The sequence below is a fragment of the Benincasa hispida genome, chromosome 12, assembly GCF_009727055.1.
Source record: "Benincasa hispida cultivar B227 chromosome 12, ASM972705v1, whole genome shotgun sequence".
Classification (NCBI taxonomy): domain Eukaryota; kingdom Viridiplantae; phylum Streptophyta; class Magnoliopsida; order Cucurbitales; family Cucurbitaceae; genus Benincasa; species Benincasa hispida.
Genome location: NC_052360.1, coordinates 62,929,862 through 62,948,433, shown reverse-complemented (window position 1 = coordinate 62,948,433; position 18,572 = coordinate 62,929,862). Strand labels below are relative to the sequence as shown.

The 18,572-nt window shown below is 38.5% G+C and overlaps 1 protein-coding gene across 1 annotated transcript; it reads left to right on the top strand.

The window, feature by feature from the left end:
• Window positions 1-989: 989 nt before the first annotated feature.
• Window positions 990-17,605, top strand: LOC120067594. The gene is made up of 3 exons (XM_039019140.1): window positions 990-1,105; window positions 17,242-17,390; window positions 17,436-17,605. The coding sequence occupies exons 1-3, from the start codon at window positions 990-992 to the stop codon at window positions 17,603-17,605; spliced, it is 435 nt and encodes a 144-aa protein (XP_038875068.1).
• Window positions 17,606-18,572: the final 967 nt, after the last annotated feature.

Sequence of the window (18,572 nt, the reverse complement as noted above, 5' to 3'; positions counted from 1 at the left end):
GTAGCATTTGGTAGGTGATCATGTAGTATTGGGTAGGCGATCGTACAGAAATTGGTAGGCGATCGTATAGAAACTGGTAGGCAATCGTATAGAAACTGGTAAGCGATCGTGTAATAGTTTGTAAGCGGTCGTGTAGGTGTTTTTGAGCGATCGCGAAGTATTTTGTAAGCGATCGTTTAGTAATACTAAGCGATCATGTAGAACTTGTAAACGACCATTTAGAGTTTGGTAAGCGATCGAGTAATAACTGTAAGCAACCGTTTAGTCTTGTTTGATTCTCATCGTTTAATAAAGAAGTTGTTCACCATTCAATTGATATTTCGGAAGATTGTGCCAACCTGTTACGTTAATAAATAATTTCAAGAATCAGTTTCCTAACAAATTAGTATCAGAGCAACCACCTAGGCAAGCATGGTTTATAAACGTTTTAAAGAGAAACTGGGATTACTAGAACAAAAGATCACTGGATTCAAAATTGAAATACAAAAATTGCCAACTATAGTGGAAAATTTTGCATCCTTGGCGAAGAGCATAGAGAATTTGGGATTGCAGGTAGAGAAACATCAACAAATGCTCTTTTCTTATGTTACGAAACTGGCCAAGAAGAGGCAAAAGTGATGGAAGAGGTAGAAAGGTCGAATACCCATAATGTGTGCAAAGAAAATAGTTTGGGGAAAGCCGCCGGAGAATATGTGATTTACGACCGAAACAAATTCAAGAAAGTCGAAATGTCGGTGTTTAGCAAAAGCGATCCAGACACGTGGTTATTTAGAGCAGACCGCTATTTTCAAATTCATAAATTGACTGAATCTTAGAAGATGACGGTGGCAGTTATGAGTTTCGACGGTATTGCATTAGATTGGTACCAGTCAAAGGAAGGCAGAAAGTCGTTCAAAGACTGGGAAGACTTGAAGAAAATGATGCTTGTGCGATTCCGATCTTTGAGAGAGGGGTCGATTTGTGGAAGATTCTTGGCTATAAAACAATAGATGACGGTGGAGGCATATCGAGATCTGTTCGATAAGTTAGTACCATCGTTGTCGCATCTGCCAAACGAAGTTCTTGATGAGACATTCATGAACGGTTTGGCGACATGGATAAAGGTGTAAGTTGAATGCTGGGATCCCACCGAGTTAGCGCAAATGATGTCGCTGGCACAACGGGTTGAAGATAGAGAAAATTCGCGGGTCGAAGCAGGACGAGCGCGGACATACGAAGGTAAGTTCCAAAATTCGAACGCTTCAAAATCCAATACTGACAATGTGAGTAAATCAGTAAGCGAACATNCAGGACGAGCGCGGACATACGAAGGTAAGTTCCAAAATTCGAACGCTTCAAAATCCAATACTGACAATGTGAGTAAATCAGTAAGCGAACATGATCCGAAAGAGGGAGAGAGGACCAAAGAGTCATTTCTGATGAGAACCATCACCTTGTTAGGAACATCAAATAATGATAACCGGAGAGAAATCTTGACAAGAAGATTATCAGATGCTGAATTTCAGTCGGAGAGAGAAAAATGGCTCTGTTTCTAGTGCGATGAAAAATACACGGTTGGACATCGGTGCAAAGGGCGAGAGTTGAGAGAATTGAGATTACTCGTGGTGCAGGTGTCCGAAAAGGAGTGGGAGTTGCATGAGGAAGACGAAGCAAGAGAAGAGACGTTAGAATTGCGTATGCTGACGCTAAGTGAGGAAATTGTTAGAGTTAAACAACATGCAGCGAAAGTATCAAGGATCCATAAGCATTCTAATTCACTAATTTTGGCAAAAACTAAAGCATGTTGTTCATAAAAATGGTTTTTCAGAACATACCTTTGAAGAACTCTTTAAGAAAATTGTCTGTTCAGCTGCTATCTTCACTTGATATCAACGTGAACCACCTCAAAGCCTTCCCTACTATGCTCTTGGAGCTTTAGGCAGAGTTGTGGGACTCAAGAACAGCTTGTAGATGTGGAGAAACAAGGGAAGCTCACAGCAGCAAGTTGAAGAAGACACCTTCTTCTTCACCGAAATTTTTCTCTCAAAATTCTATATTCCTTTACTTTTCCAACAACTCCAATCTTCTTTTTATATTAAGATGAACATGTAAAGAGATGGAGTGCATGGCTTGTAGCTCATGCTTGGAGAATCAAAGTAGAGAAGTGTAATAATAAATGTTGAATGATATGATGTGCTGTGATTTATGATATTGCGATACTACGTTCTAAATGTATGCGATGATGCTTAAATGCTTCGTAGTATGCGTTCGTGTAGTGCGTGTCACAAGTTTTCTTGCGCTGGAACCAAGTATAATTCGAACGCAAGTTTTTCAGAGTGATCTGAGGTCGAACATGGGGATTGTTATGATTAATGTGATACTAATGTGGTATTTGCGACCGGTTAAACATAAAGAATAATGAATTGGTTTTGCGAAAAGTAAAATGCGGTAAATAGTAAATTGCATTAAAGAATAAAAGCGATGGTAAGTAAAATGTGATAAAGTAAATTGCGGTGATAAAATAAAGTGCTATAAAATAAATTGCGGTGATAAAATAAATGAATAAACTATTAATATACAGGTTGAGGACTAGCTGTGAAGTTGTGCAAAAGAATCTGATGAATGCAGTGGCAAGTCTTGTGAAATGAATCAGAAAGAGAATGAGTTAAGGGAAAGGACATCGCAAGTTCGTCAATCTTGTTGAGGACGCAACTAAAGTTCTGCTTTCCCTTGGCTTACACTTTCAGTGATCGGCCGTGTTCCCATATGTCTATGGTGAAACAGGGATGAACTTGATGAACGCAAGGTTGTTTCCATCTCTGGAAATACTTCTTGCTTTAATTAACGCATTCTTCCAACCTTCTTTCGATAGGCAGAATAACATCTTCACTTCTGGTCTCACAGGTGAATATGTCGTCGAGCATGCTTTAGCTAAACTCAGTCGATTTCCTTAACAAGGATTAACTCACTCGCTTAATCCTTCCCCTTACCCTGGGGATTAGTTACACATGATGGAGAAAATGGATGTTACAGATAGTGAATGGAAAAGACCAGAGAAATGACGATGAATACGATAATGATATTGAAATCTAGATATTAACGTTTGTTACAGATAGTGAATGAAAGATTAAAGATAGATGAACACAGTAGAAGAATGGAAAATAAGAACAAATACGGAAAGAGTGTCAATGTCTTGACACAGATCCCGATCGGAGACGTCGTGCTTGCCGGCGTGTGGAAGAAATGGAGTGGAAAGCTTCCCTTTCAGGCTTGAATTCTAGGTAGAAGTGACCTTTCGCACAGAGCTTCTTTTTCGGGAATGGAAAGAATTGCTTGCTCAGAGACTTACCTCTCAGTCTTGTCTCGTCTTTCTCTCGGATTTTCTCTGGATTGTCTCTTTAGACTAGCCTCTTTAACATTGAATTTGAGGAAGCTATTTATGGACCTTGGCTTCTTCTGTATTAGTGGTCCCACTTTGAAAATCTGATAATTCCTGCCATGGCATAATGGAAAAGTCCGCTCTGCTCCACGATTAATTTGTCAAAACCATACAACAGAAAAGTTGTACAGTGTCAGAAGTCCTTACGAATGCGTTGTTCTTTACATCTTCGATCAATCGCCGCATACATGTAATTGTTTTGATCTCTTATTGATTGCCGCATGAGGTGGAAATGCATTGATCGCTTGAATCCATGATCAATCGTCACATGCGCTGCAATTGCGTTGTTCTTTCTTTGTTCTTGAATGATTGCCGCATGCTGTGATAATGCGTTGTTCTTTTTTTCCTCAAGCGATTGTCGCATCCGGTGACCTATTTTCTGCAAAACAAAGTTTTAGACATTCCATTTTGCTATCACAATGGGGTTAGCGAGTGTGCTTACGACACTTTATAATTTTCATATTTCTAAGCCAATTTCTATACTGTCGACGCAATTTTTCCTTCTTTTTGCTGCATAATCTAAATAAAAATGGTATAAATAACTTGTATTTCTACAAGTTCTCAAGAAGATCATGGTTTGTGTGTGAGCATAAAGATGATGATAATAGAGAAAAACCTTTTTCCACTTTGTGCCATGCAAAACGAATTTCCATTTTATTTTTAAAACAAAAAATGACTTTTAAATCATTTTCATTCAAAAATTGATTTTATTATATTAATTTAAAAAATTAATTAATTTAATATCAAATTAATTTTTGCACAATAATCATCTTTATATATTTAAATCATATTTAAATATTTATTCTCTTGTTCCGTTTAATTTGAACGTTGCAAATTAATTTCTCAAGCTACGTTAAAGCGTACCCATTTACGAGCTAGTAGGGGGACCTCGCGGACCTACAAATCATGGGCTCCAACGATTCGAGATTAATCGGCTAAACTCATTAGACCGATCTGACCCTCATTCGTTAACTAATGGGTGATTCCACTAAAGCCCATAGCTGAACTCCCCTTATTGTAGATATATTATGTCCACTCAATATAACTATGATTAGTAAGTTAACCCTTCACAGGTTGCTCGTAATAACGGCTGGGTCGAATCTCTATTTTACCCCCGAAATTACCTCTTGTTCCTTAAGTTCCACCGATCCCCTAATGAACAATTGATTTGTGATCCAATCAACAAGTGGAATCCCTCTCAGGCCAATGAGAGGGTGACGCCTCTTGTTCAAGACCCAGAATCAGCACTTGAAGGGAATAACCTCTCTACTAACACTAATCAGGTAGGAGTGAATTCCCTCTTGCACCCTATGTTCTCAGCTAATCATCCGGTCTTATCCACAAAATGGTAAGCTTATTGAGCAGAGGCAATTGGTCTACTCTCACCATTTGCATATCAAAGGATAATCCCGAACAAACAAGAGTTCATAGTTAGCTCAGGATTAAGGTTAAGTTACCTAGGTCATCGCTTCGAAATTGTCAATCTTAAACAGTAAACAGCATTATAAAGTAAGAGTGACAGGTTTCATGGTCTGATTTTGCACAAAACTCATTTGCACAGGACACCTGGTGACGGGAAATTAGAAGTCAATTTTACTCGACAACTAAAATCCCGTGGACACAGTATGTGATGCATGTTCTTAAGATATGCGTTATTAGTCATGCGTTGATGGTCATGCATGGGAATGAATATGCGCCAACAAATGTATGTGATGACTATGCATCCTGTCACAAGTTTTCTTGTGCACACGCCAAGTATAACGTGAACGTAAGTTTCTTGGGCAATCCGAGGTCGAACATAGGGACTTGTAGCTATATGTATGCAGTGATGTGCATGCGGCGGTTTAAATAAAAGAATGGAAGGGAGGTGGTAAGTAACCCTACTCCTACTCCTATCTAACAGACAATGCAATGAGAATATGCATGAGTAGATAGAGATATGACAACAACTTGATATGAAATAAATGATGGAAAATAGATAAAATGCGGAAGATGATTTAATTGCAACCCTCAAGAGTGACTGCAAAGGGCAACCTTAGTCAACGCAAGCCATGCAATCATGTTACACACACGTGAACTTAACTCTAGAATATATGCATGTACTGCGATATTACTGAGAAGCCTATTGTTGCCTAGACCTCCATAACCAACTCACTAGCTCCTACAGCATAAGCATGGTTGCCGCATAACCCCTTATCCTACTTCCTGGATGCATGCAAATCCATTCTGTAGGGTGCATACGTTGTGTGAAGCAAACAGAGCTTATCCTTAAGTTCCCCATTCTTGCTTATGCGCTCCAATCCCGCTCTCCGAGTCTTAGATTTGTGTTTTAGACTACTCTCCTAAGTATGTCTAAATGATGAACATGCGCTCATAGGACAAGGATACCATATGAACTTTGCTGACCTAAGATTGTTACTATTCCTAGTGAACAATGGCGTACATTGCTTAATTGCAGCCAACCACTTACCCTCCCGGGCAGTTGATTATTGCTGACTTCACTCATAGACAAGCAATGTGTTAGCCTATAGACAAGCATATGCAGCAGCTTCACACTAAGAAAATAAGATTACACACACATTCATGCAACACACACTCTCAATGGGTTGCTACATTGCTTCATATCCCTAATCCACATGACTAAGTAGTGTGATACCAAGGCAATCCCACTAAGTGTTGCAATGAAAGTAAAGATGGTAAGCAAAGAAGATGGAGATGGAGTCGAAGGAAATAAAAAAATGCATTGAAAACAACGTATTAATTTTCTTAATCAACAAAATGTCATACAATACAATATAAGAAAAAAAAGGAAAATGAAGTGACCGGCTGGAAGCATAGTCTTGCTTCCAGTGGATGTGCGTCAAGGTTGTCGGTGGTGCCAATGGATGGGCGGAGGAGATGACTCTCTCGGATCTAGCTCTGGTCGAGGGCTCCGATCGTCACTCGAAATGGATGAAGGAGGTGAAGAACTCTCAAACATCTCTCACGTAGTTTGTTTGGATCACGGGAAAAATCCCCGGTTCATAAGGATCATCACTGGATAGCTTGAATTTCTTCTCATTGACTTTTATTTATAGACTTGGGTCACGACAACATATAATTGGACTGCTCTGAGTCTGACGTTCGGCGCGTTAGTCTTTTCTGAACCTCTGCCACTAACGAGGTGGTGGGTGAAATGTCAGTATCATCTTTTGGTTTTTCTCGAGTAGATGCGTTGATGCGTTCATTCCACCAACCTTGTGTTGACCCCATTAGAATACGTTGTCGCGTAGCCACAATCATTTAATGACCGCGTTCGCTTAATACCACAACTCTACACAATGACCGCAATCGCTAGGCAAGCGCAACTCCTATGCGATGGACACTTGCAGTTGATTACCACAACATCCATGTGTTGATCGATGCCTTTGACCTTGTGATGGAGTATTTCTCCGCATACGATCGTCTATGCGGTAATAAATGTTTGAATAAAGGTTTGCACAAAATAAACTTAAGACTTTCAAAATTTGAAGAAGCTAATAAAAGTAAGAATGTCTTGCATTGATTAGTTAGAAGATGTGGTGAACTATATGTGCCAATCAATAAACATCGCAAAACAACGCAATCGGGAAAAAAGAGAATTTCAAAAGGATAAGGCATACAAGATAACAGGAAAAAGACCTTAGGTGGAACAGCGCATGCGCCTCTAGCGTTGGAATCCACGCGATTGAAGCCATCTGTTGAAGGGTGAAAAGAATTCTTTCGTTGATCTACAAACCGAGGAGACTAATTGTTGCACCTACAAGAAAAACGTACCACACCCAAGGAAGCAACCAATATTCCAAAATAACAATAAAAATAAAAATAACCTAAACTAAGAACGCAAGTTAAAGATAGAGCAGAAGACATCCCTGGAAAAATAGGAGTGTTTCACCGCAAGGAGTCTTCCATGCAGGAGATAGCTTTCAACTGCTCGGGTTAAGTTGCCCTGACCATTGGAACTTCCGACAATTATTGGGCGCATGTTGGCCACATGAGCTTAGAACTGTCTTCAGCTCTTGCGACTGATTACCCTTCTACCTCGGGGTGAACATTGGCTTTCAGCGCATCACCTACACTCTCAATATTGTTTGCAACTTGGTCGCACAAGACTGAAAACTCCCAGATAAAAAGTTTGCTAGCAGAGACACAAAACTTAACAAAATATTTAGCTGCCAAGTACCCGGCAACGACGCCAAAAACTTGGTGATGGGAAAATTAGAAGTCAATTTTACTCGACAACTAAAATCCCGTGGACGCGTATGCGATGCATGTTCTTAAGATATGTGTTGATAGTCATGCGTCGATGGTCATGCATTGGAATGAATATGATGTTAATAAATGTATGCGATGACCATGCATCCTATCACAAGTTTCCTTGTGCTCATGCCAAGTATAACGCAAACGCAAGTTTCTCGGGTAATCCGAGGTCGAACACAGGGACTTGTAGCTATATGTATGCGGTGATGTGCATGCGGCGGTTTGAAATAAAAGAATGGAAGGGGTTTTAAGTTAACCCTACTCCTACTCCTATCTAACAGACAACACAATGAGAATATGCATGAAGAGGTAGAGATACGACAACACTATTGCATGTAATAAATGTATGGGAAAATAGATAAAATGCGGAGATGGTTCATTGCAACCCTTAAAGTGAACCAAAGAGCAACCTTAGTCAATGCAAGCCATGCAATCATGTTACACACACGTGAACCTAACTTTAGGACGTAGTGTGTTGTATCTTCGATATTGCCGATAACAACTATGTCTACCTAGACCTCCATAACCAGCTCACTAGCTCCCGCCACATGGACATGGCTGCCACATAACCCCTTATCCTACTTCCTGGACGCATGCAAATCCATTCTGTAGGGTGCATACGCTGTGTGAAGCAAACGGAGCTTATCCCTAAGCTCCCCATTCTTGCCTATGCGTTCCAATCCGCTCTTCTGAGTCTTATATTTGTGTTTTAGACTACTCTCCCAAGTATGCCTAAATGATGAATGATGCACTCATAGGACAAGTTAACCACATGAACTTTGCTGACCTAAGATTGTTACTATCCCTAGTGAACAATGCATACATTACTTAATGCGACCAACCACTTACCCTCCCGGGCAGTTGATTGTTGTTGACTTCACTCATAGACAATCAATGTGTTAGCCTATAGACAGGCGTTGCAGTAGTTTCACACTAAGCAAATAAGAATACTCACACACTCGCGCAACACACACCTCTCGGTGGGTTGCTACATGCTTCATATCCCTAATCCACATGACTAAGTATGTGATACCCAATCAATCCCATTAAGTGTTGCAATGAAAGTAAAGATGGTAAGCAAAGAAGATGGAGATGAAGTCAAAGGAACAGAGAAATGCATTGAAAACAAATTTTATTAATTCCTTAATCACAAATGCTATACAATACAGTATAAAAAAAAGCAAGAAAAATGAAATGACCGGCTGGAAGCAAAGACTTGCTTCCAGCGGATGTGCATCAAGGCTACCGGTGGTGCCATGGATGGGCGAAGGAGTTGACTCTCTCGAGAACTAGCTCCGGTTGAAGGCTCCGGTCGTCACTCGGAATGGATGAAAGAAGTGAAGAACTCTAAGCCATCTTCTCACGCAGTTTGTCTGGATCACGGGGAAAATCCCCGATTCACAAGGATCATCCTCGGATAGTTTAAATTTCTCCTCATCGGCTTCTATTTATAGAGCTTGGATCACTGACAGCATTAATTGGACTGCTCTGAGTCTGACGTTCGGTGTGTTAGTCCTTTCTGAACCTCTGCCACTAATGGCATGGTAGGTGAAATGTCAGCATCTTATACACATCTAGATGTGTATAAGAGACAGGGCTTCTATTTATAGAGCTTGGTTACTGACAGCATTAATTGGACTGCTCTGAGTCTGACGTTCGGTGTGTTAGTCCTTTCTGAACCTCTGCCACTAATGGCATGGTAGGTGAAATGTCAGCATCATCTTTTGACTTTTCTCGAGGTAGATGCGTTGATGCGTTCATTCTACCAACCATGCGTTGATCCCATTAGAATGTGTTGTCGAATAGCTGTAATCATTTAATGACCGCATTCGTTTAATACCGCAACTCTACACGATGACCATAATCGCTAGGCGAGCGCAAATCCCACGCGATGGACGCATACGGCTGATTACCGCAACATCCATTGGTGATCGATGTGTTCGACCTTGCGATGGAGTGTTTCTCCGCATGCGATCGTCTATGCAGTGGTCCGGTTTCCACGTTTGCGTCCAATTCCTGTTTTAGCTACAAAAATAAAACATTGAACGCATAATAAAGCAAAATAACAGGTTAGCTGAGATTCAACATGCTGATCGACGCAAGCTCATTTTCTCGTGAATTCCTAACATGGTTGACGAAAGCTCAATATATTCAATAACAACTTTATTGAATTCTCAGAATAAGTTCTAATGTTTACAAACCACGAGTTTTAGGACATAAAACCCAACAAACTCCCACTTGGACTAAAACTCTAGTGGTAACTTATATATCCGATATATAAGACTAAATTTCTGAGTTTTATAGAGAAATACAATAAACTAGGGCATCACATACGCATGGTTTTTGCCATTTGGTATCTCATACCTGATATTTCTTCCACTTGCCCTAGGTTATTAATCTCTGGTATTTCTAGTCTTACTAGATGATTCTTAAACACTTTAGCCGAGAGAATCATTGTAAACATATTAGTATACAGATAGGTTTCTTATGGGAAAATCATCTTTTTCTCAATAATAGCTAGGAAACACATTTACCTCCCACTACATTAAGGTACTCTCAACTTTGATTAAGATGGTCTGACCTACCTTAACAAATCTTGTTAACAGTCAGAGGTAGAAATCTTAAATTCATTATACTTCGATCTTACTCATTTAAATATCTGAATATTTGTTGATGGCTATTAACAATTTGATTCTTAATAGAAGTTGCTAGAACAAACATAATTTTTTAGAAAAACATTTCATTCATAACAAAAAAATATGTACAAAAGGTTCATTACAAGGTTTAACAAAAGCAGGTAATATACATCTTCATCAGCAACTTCTCCTACTAGATGAGCTGAGCAAACGGTCTCCAGGATTTAAGCAGCTTGTTTTCCTTTCTCTGCTCTCTTCTCTACAAGATATTTAGGGAAATTTCTCTTCCAGTGCCCCAGCTCGTTGCAGTGGAAACATTTTCCTTTCTCTACAATGGTTTTCTTACTCTTCTCACCAACAGGATTTTTTCCTTTCCCATTGTCTTTCTTCGCTGGAATATTCTAAGTCTGTGAAGACGAGGCAACTTCAGGCTTGAAGGACATTCCTCTCTTCTCAACAGAAACAACATTTACTTCTGGTACTGGTTCCAGACCTTTAGTTCTCAACATGGTCTGAAAAACCTGCAGCTCATTAAGTAGAGTTGTCAAGTTGTATTCGATTTTATTTATCAAGGCATTGGTACAAAACTACAGAAAACTCTTCGGAAGAGATTCTAGAATAAAGCCAACTTGACTTCTCTCATCCATCATAGAATTGTTCACTTCAGCCACATTAAAGTGGACCATCATGTCCAGGACATGTTCACGAACATTGGTCCCCTCTTTCATGCGACTGTTGTAAACGTATTTGATAGCATCATGCCTCATGGTGAGGGACGGCTGTCTAAACATCCCTCTTAGAGATTCCATAATCTCTTTGGCAATGTTCATACCCTCGTGTTTTTTCATCAAAACGTTAGACAGACTGGCAAGAATATAAGCACGGGCTTTATCATTATCCTTGATCCATTTATCAAACGTTTCCCGAACAGTTCAGTTGGTATTTAAGCTAGGAATGAGAGGATATTCCTCCGTTAAGACAAATCTAAAATCGTCTATCGTGTGTATTATATTCAAATTTGATTTCCAGTTTACATAATTGTACCCAATCAGTTTGTCTGAAGCCAGCAATTGTATAATAGAACTCATTATTCTAAAATTATAAAAAAATATTATAAGTGAATTTGCTTTTAAATCTAATCAAGTTTTAGCAAAGTGATAATGTACCCATAATCATTATTTTTGTAACGATACTTAAGTGATTTAGAACAAATGCTACCGTGGGGCAGTTAAGAATTCCTTCACAAAAGCAAGACAGTTCCTGACCAAATACTATCTCCAGAATAACTCATATTCCTATAGTCATTTAGTTATCGTTTTCGGTCAAGATCATTACTAACACTTAGTAAGTCTTATAAGTGTAGACCTGCCATTTTCATATCTTACAGAATGGTATAAGTATGACTCCAAAATAGAAGAAAATACCCAAGACGGAACTATAAGGCCCTATTTATTTTTTTGAAGCCTGGGTTGTTCCAAATCCTATGTTACAACCCTCCGTAGGAATCGCTGCAGTTAACGACTAGCTAATGCCACATGAAAAATGACAGCAGGCACAACATAAGAATCTCGCGGTTCAAATTAATGGAGGAGACCATAGGACAATGTTGACACATGTCCTTCACCCACTTACTATGAACGACTTCCCCCATTCACTTTGTTATTGACCCATGCAAACATTTTTTGTATGAAGCAGTCGAGGTAAAATCGACAAGAAGCCGAGTATGGATCTCACAGTGTGAACTCTTGAAGACGTGAGAGTTAATAACTTTTATTCTCCCACTGAAGTGTTCTAAATGTTTGGGTATATTTATACTTAGGTTAGACGCCTAATTTCATACAACATAAGTCTAAGTAATTTATCCAAATATAACTCTTATAATTGGATTTAACCTACAATGTCTAGGTGATAAACCATTTTATTATCTCACATCGCTCACGAATGCTCATAAAACCGATTACTAACGCTCAATTATTCGGCTATAATCCCCAGGTAGGAGGTATTCCGTAGACCGTCAACTTAAATACCCCCAGCCTTCAACAGGATTATATATCGGTTGAGTTTGTAATCCTAGTTCTACAAGTTTAACGACCTATTTTAACTATTAAAACAAGTGGTTAACCTAAGTGAGCATGCAACTGTTCTTTGTTATGGATTTTAAACGTCTAACCAATTTTATAACGGCTTACAAAATTTAGACATGTTAAACATCCACGACAAATAACAATGGTATCTAATATAACTATTATATTAAACATAACCTTAACATGCATACTATATATCATAACAATTATAACATACTGTCAATGCAGGTTAAATCTACTTGGCATATTGTATGCATATATATGAATTGATTTAATTATCACATACATCTCATTCATAAACAATTAAATACTAATTGTTATGGTTTTTGTTTTGGCATAAACAAGCAAACAAATAGCTAACTATTACAAACAGCTTCATAATCGTCTTTGAACCACTCAAACCACTCCAAACCAAATCCAAAACAACTTGAACCGGGTTGGACGAGTCTGAACCGGACCAACCACAACCATTTGAAGTTGAACTGGATTGAACCTTGAGTAAACCGGTCGAACCGGTTACTCTCAGTCTAACCTTAATATGCTGCTAAGGTCGATCGTGTAGCGTTTGGAGGTAATCATCTAGCGTCGTCGCCTTGGGTTGAGAGGAAGTACACGATCGCTTAGTATTCATTGGAAACTAGACGATCGTTTAGCTTTATCGCATAGGACTAGACGATCATTTAGTTCCATCGTAGTGCAATCATTTAGCTCCATCGCATAGTACTAAACGATCGCATAACACCATCGCCCAGCACATTCAAGTCATCCTTTAGTATCCGCTGCAGCTAAATGATCGTATAGCTCCATCGTATAGAACATCATCGCATCACATAACATTTATCTACACGATCGCTTAGATCCGCGACCAAACGAACGTTTAGTGCTATTGCATAGCATTTCATCGTATCGTTTAGCGTGCATCGTTGCTAAACGATCATATAGTGCCATTGTTTAGCAAAATCAACGTATCGTCTAGTTCCCACTTATAAAACTAAATGATCGGGTAATGCTATTGTATAGCAAATGAACGCAGCGCTTAGCTCCCATAGGTACACGATCGTTTAGCATTCAACATCACAACAACCAGCGCATATTACTAAATGATCATATAGCTTTTCTTCTCATTGTGTAACGTCTAGAGCTAAACGATCATTTAGCAACTAGACCTCAGCAACAGATTTAAGCAGAAGCTGAAAACTCTGGAACAGCAGCTCGACCTCCTTCGCTTGTTTCTTCAATTACATCTTAATTTCAACTCTAATAACTCCAAATAAATTACATACTCTTGTTAAATGCTCATCAAACAAGAGCCAATTACAAATTTAATTGAGAAATTAAAGAGAATTAAAATGCCAAAACAGAGAAAACCATAGTAGTGTATCAGTTTCATATATCTCATGAAAAAACACCCACCTTGCAAAAATTAGACTGGATTGAAAGCTTAAAACCTGGCTCTGGTACCAATTGTTAGAGTTTAACAACATGCAGCGGAAGTATCAAGGATCCATAAGCATTCTAATTAACTAATTTTGGCAAAAACTAAAGCATGTTGTTCATAAAAATGGATTTTCAGAACATACCTTTGAAGAACTCTTCAAGAAAATCGTCTGTTCAGCTGCCGTCTTCACTTGATATCAATGTGAACCACCTCAAAGCCTTCCCTACTATGTTCTTGGAGCTTTATGCAAAGTTGTGGGACTCAAGAACAGCTTGTAGATGTGGAGAAACAAGGGAAGCTCACAGCAGCAAGTTGAAGAAGACAACTTCTTCTTCACCGAAATTTTTCTCTCAAAATTTTATATTCCTCTACTTCTACAAAAACTCCAATCTTCTTTATATATTAAGATGAACATTTAAAGAGATGGAGTGCATGGCTTGCAGCTCATGCATGGAGAATCAAAGTAGAAAATATCATGGTTTGTGTGTGAGCATAAAGATGATTATAATGGAGAAAAACCTTTTTCCACTTTATGCCATGCAAAACGAATTTCCATTTTATTTTTAAAACAAAAAATGAATTTTAAATCATTTTCATTCAAAAAATGATTTTATTAAATTAGTTTCATAAATTAATTTAAAAAGTTAATTAATTTAATATCAAATATTAAATTAATTTTTGCGCAATAATCATCTTTATATATTTAAATCATATTTAAATATTTATTCTCTTGTTCCATTTAATTTGAACATTTCAAATTAACTTCTCAAGCTACCCTAAAGCATACCCATTTACAAGCTAGTAGGGGAACCTCGTGGATCTACAAATCATGGGCTCCAACGATCCGAGATTAATCGGCTAAACTCATTGGACCAATCTAACCCCCATTCGTTAACTAATGGGTGATTCTACTAAAGCCCATAGCTAAACTCCCCTCACTGTAGATATATTATGTCCACTCGATATAACCATGATTAGTAAGTTAACCCTTCACAGGTTGCTCATAATAACGGCTAGGTTGAATCTCTGTTTTAACCCCGAAATTACCTCTTGTTCTTTAAGTTCCACTGATCCCCTAATGAACAATTGATTTGTGATCCAATCAACAAATGGAATCCCTCTCAGGCCAATGAGAGGGTGAGGCCTCTTGTTCAAGACCCAGAATCAGCACTTAAAGGGAACAACCTCCCTACTAACCCTAATCGAGTAGGAGTGAATTCCCTCTTGCACCCTATGTTCCCAGCTATTCATCCGGTCTTATCCCCAAAATGGTAAACTTATTGAGCAAAGGCAATTTGTCTACTCTCATCGTTTACAGATCAAAGGATAATCCTGAATAAATAGAAGTTCATAGTTAGCTCAGTATTAAGGTTAAGTTACCTAGGTCATCTCTTCGAAATTGTCAGTCTTAAATAGTAAACAGCGTTATAAAGTAAGAGTGACAGGTTTCATGGTCTGATCTTGCACAAAACTCATTTGCACAGGACACCTCCACTCCTCATGTCTCAACATGCACGAATTAGGATCACTTCGTATGTAGCACTTTACAACACTTTCTAACAACTATAGAGTAGGTTGCATCCAATAGTATTACAAGAATAAGGTACCCAACCTTATTCATATACTATAGATCATTTTGACTATTTACTCGAACCTGATCCACTTGTATGTCTCCACATAAAGTTCAAGTACTCATATAATAGTCAAGGGACTTGGGTTTATTGGATTTCTGAAAAACAATATATTCAACAACAACTTTATTGAATTCTCATAATAAGTTCTAATGTTTACAAACCATGAGTTTTAGAACATAAAACCCAACAGAAATTTCACCTATTGCTAAACTGTCTGTGAACTCAGTTTTGGGATTGACGAACCCACGAACAATGAAGATTAGAGGGGATATCAAAGGAGAATCGGCAGTGGTATTGATTGACTGTGGATCTACACATAACTTCATAATAAAGGGTCTAGCGAATCGTCTGCAGTTGAACGTCACAACCACGACCAAATACGAAATAATTTTGGGATATGGAAACTACTCGTTGGAAATGATAACTGGCGAGATATATGTGTAGAGTGCATGATAGTTTCATTCCCATTAGGAGTTGGCAATTAGGTGTACGTGATTTTGTGAAGATGCAATGGGTACACTTCTTTGGGGAAAACATAGGTCGATTGGAGACCTAACAATATATTCGTTCACGAGGGTTGGAAGATTACTCTGCAAGCAGAATCCAAGTCTGACATAAGGCAAAGGGTTAGGTCTGAAAATATATGTCGACGAAATAAAGATTGAGGCACGCTAGCGGCAGTACTTGATCATGGAGAGAGCATGTGAGGGTAATTCAGAGAAAATGAAGAGTGTAAAAGAGTTGTTAACATAACTTTACTTGAGAAACAAGGTAAAAGTGTGGGGGCGGGGGGGGAGAGAGGTTGAGATGTTAGATTAGGACTCCACTTATGTCTGCCAATATCAAACGAAATATACAAAGAATAAAAAAAGGAAAAGAGGAAGTCGGATTTGGTTGAATCGTTAAGAGTATTGTCGAAGGACTGTTGCGAGAAGTTGAGGTTTAAAATGAAGGAAGAAACTAGAAGGGGGTAGCAAAGTCTGAATATCACAAGTGAGGAAGGAGAGCTCTCGAGAGTGGGAGTTTGGAAGTCTCTGTCGCGGAGAGGTCATTGCAGTGTGTTGTTCATTGTCTACTTCTACTAGGCGATCGTGTAGCATTTGGTCGGTGATCGTGTAGCATTGGGTAGGCAATCGTATAGAAATTGATAGGCGATCATATAGAAACTGGTAAGCGATCATTTAGTAATACTGAGCGACCGTGTAGAACTTGTAAACGATCATTTAGAGTTTGGTAAACGATCGAGTAATAACTGTAAGCAACCGTTTAGTCTTGTTTGACTCTCATCACTTAATAAAGAAGTCATCCATCGTTCAATTGATATTCTAGAAGATTGTGCCAACCTGTTATGTTAATAAAGAATTTCAAGGATTAGTTTCCTAACAGATTACTATTAGCCAAGAATGATCTAAGATTCGATGGAGTATGCAAAAAATTGTGAGGCTTGTCAATACCATGCAAACTTCATTCATCAACCGTCCGAGCTTCTGCATCCGACTATAGCTTCATGACCTTTTGAAGCATGGGGAGTTGATCTTGTTGGCCCTATAACACCTAAGTCATCAGTAGGATATTCTTACATCCTCGCAGCCACTGAATACTTTTCAAGGTGGACTGAGGCCATTTCCTTAAAAGATGCTTAGAAACAAAATGTGGTAGACTTTATCTACACTCACATCATCTATCGATACGGTATCCCCCATTGAATTGTGACAGATAATGGGAGCTAGTTCTCCAATTGCTTAATGGACAGGTTGTGTGAGAAGTTCAAGTTCAAGCAGTTCAAGTCATCCATGTACAACGCTGTTGTAAATGGGTTGGCAGAGGCATTCAACAAAACATTGTGTAACTTGCTAAAGAAAATTGTCTCTAAGTTAAAGAGAGATTGGCAAGAGAAGATCAGTAAGGCATTATGGGCTTATTGAACCACTCATCGTACCCCTACAGAAGTCACACAATACACTCTTGTCTATGGAGTAGAAGTTTCCCTCCTTTTCGAAAGAGAAATTCCGTCATTAAGGATAGCGGTGCAAAAGGGATTGACTACAGAAGACAATGCTAAGTTATGTCTTCAAAAGTTAGAAGCACTTGATGAAAGACGATTGGAAGCTCAATAAGCATTGGAATGTTACCAAGCGTGAATGTCTAAAGCCTTTGATAAGCACGTGAAGTCTCGATCATTTCAAGTCAGTGATCTGGTGCTTGCTGTAAGAATACCCATTATCAGGACGAAACATACGAGAAATAAGTTCACACCTAAATGGGATGGACCCTATATCGTCAAAGAGGTCTACACAAATGGGGCATACAAGATCGTTGATCAATACAAATTAAGAATTGACCCAATCAACGACAAGTTTCTTAAGAAATTTTATGCTTGATAAATGTAAAAAAAAACACTATTTATCGTAAGAGTATAAACTATATGTTGCTCTTGGCCCGCATGAGCTTAAAAGGTGAATGACCCAAAAAACTTATGAACTATGTTATGAAAAGTACGTCAGCAACTTAAAGAACTTTAAGTTCAATCGCATAAAAAGTGGAAACTTAAAAGAAACTTCTAGCACTGGAATTTGTCATTAAAAAAAAAAAAGTGTCTTCCATGTAAGAGAAAGTTTCTTGACACTACAATAAACAAATCCAGCAACTAAAAGAGTTCAGAATTACAAAATTCTTGAAGCCACTTCACTGACGCATGTTTAGCTAAATAAGGCGGATAACATTGAATCATGGTACCCAGTTGTAGTTCTCCGTTTTTGCTGCATGGCTTCTAACATTTTATGTAATATATCTAAAGTCGTGACATCTTTATAAAAAAAAACTAAAGTAGTCTCAATATTGTTTATAGTCTCTCGCATTTTCTAGGCGTCAAGCTTATGTTGATTCAAAAGATTTTTATTCTCGAAGATCAGCTTGGATATTTCGACTCATTCAGTTTTGATAGCTCCCAACCTCGCTAACAATTTTTCCTCTTCTTCGATGGCTTGAGAATCACGCTCTAGTAGTACTTCTCTCTTAGCAAGGGTACTACTTTCGTCATACAATAACTTCTCTAGGTTAAACTTGGCCTCCTCCAGACATTGG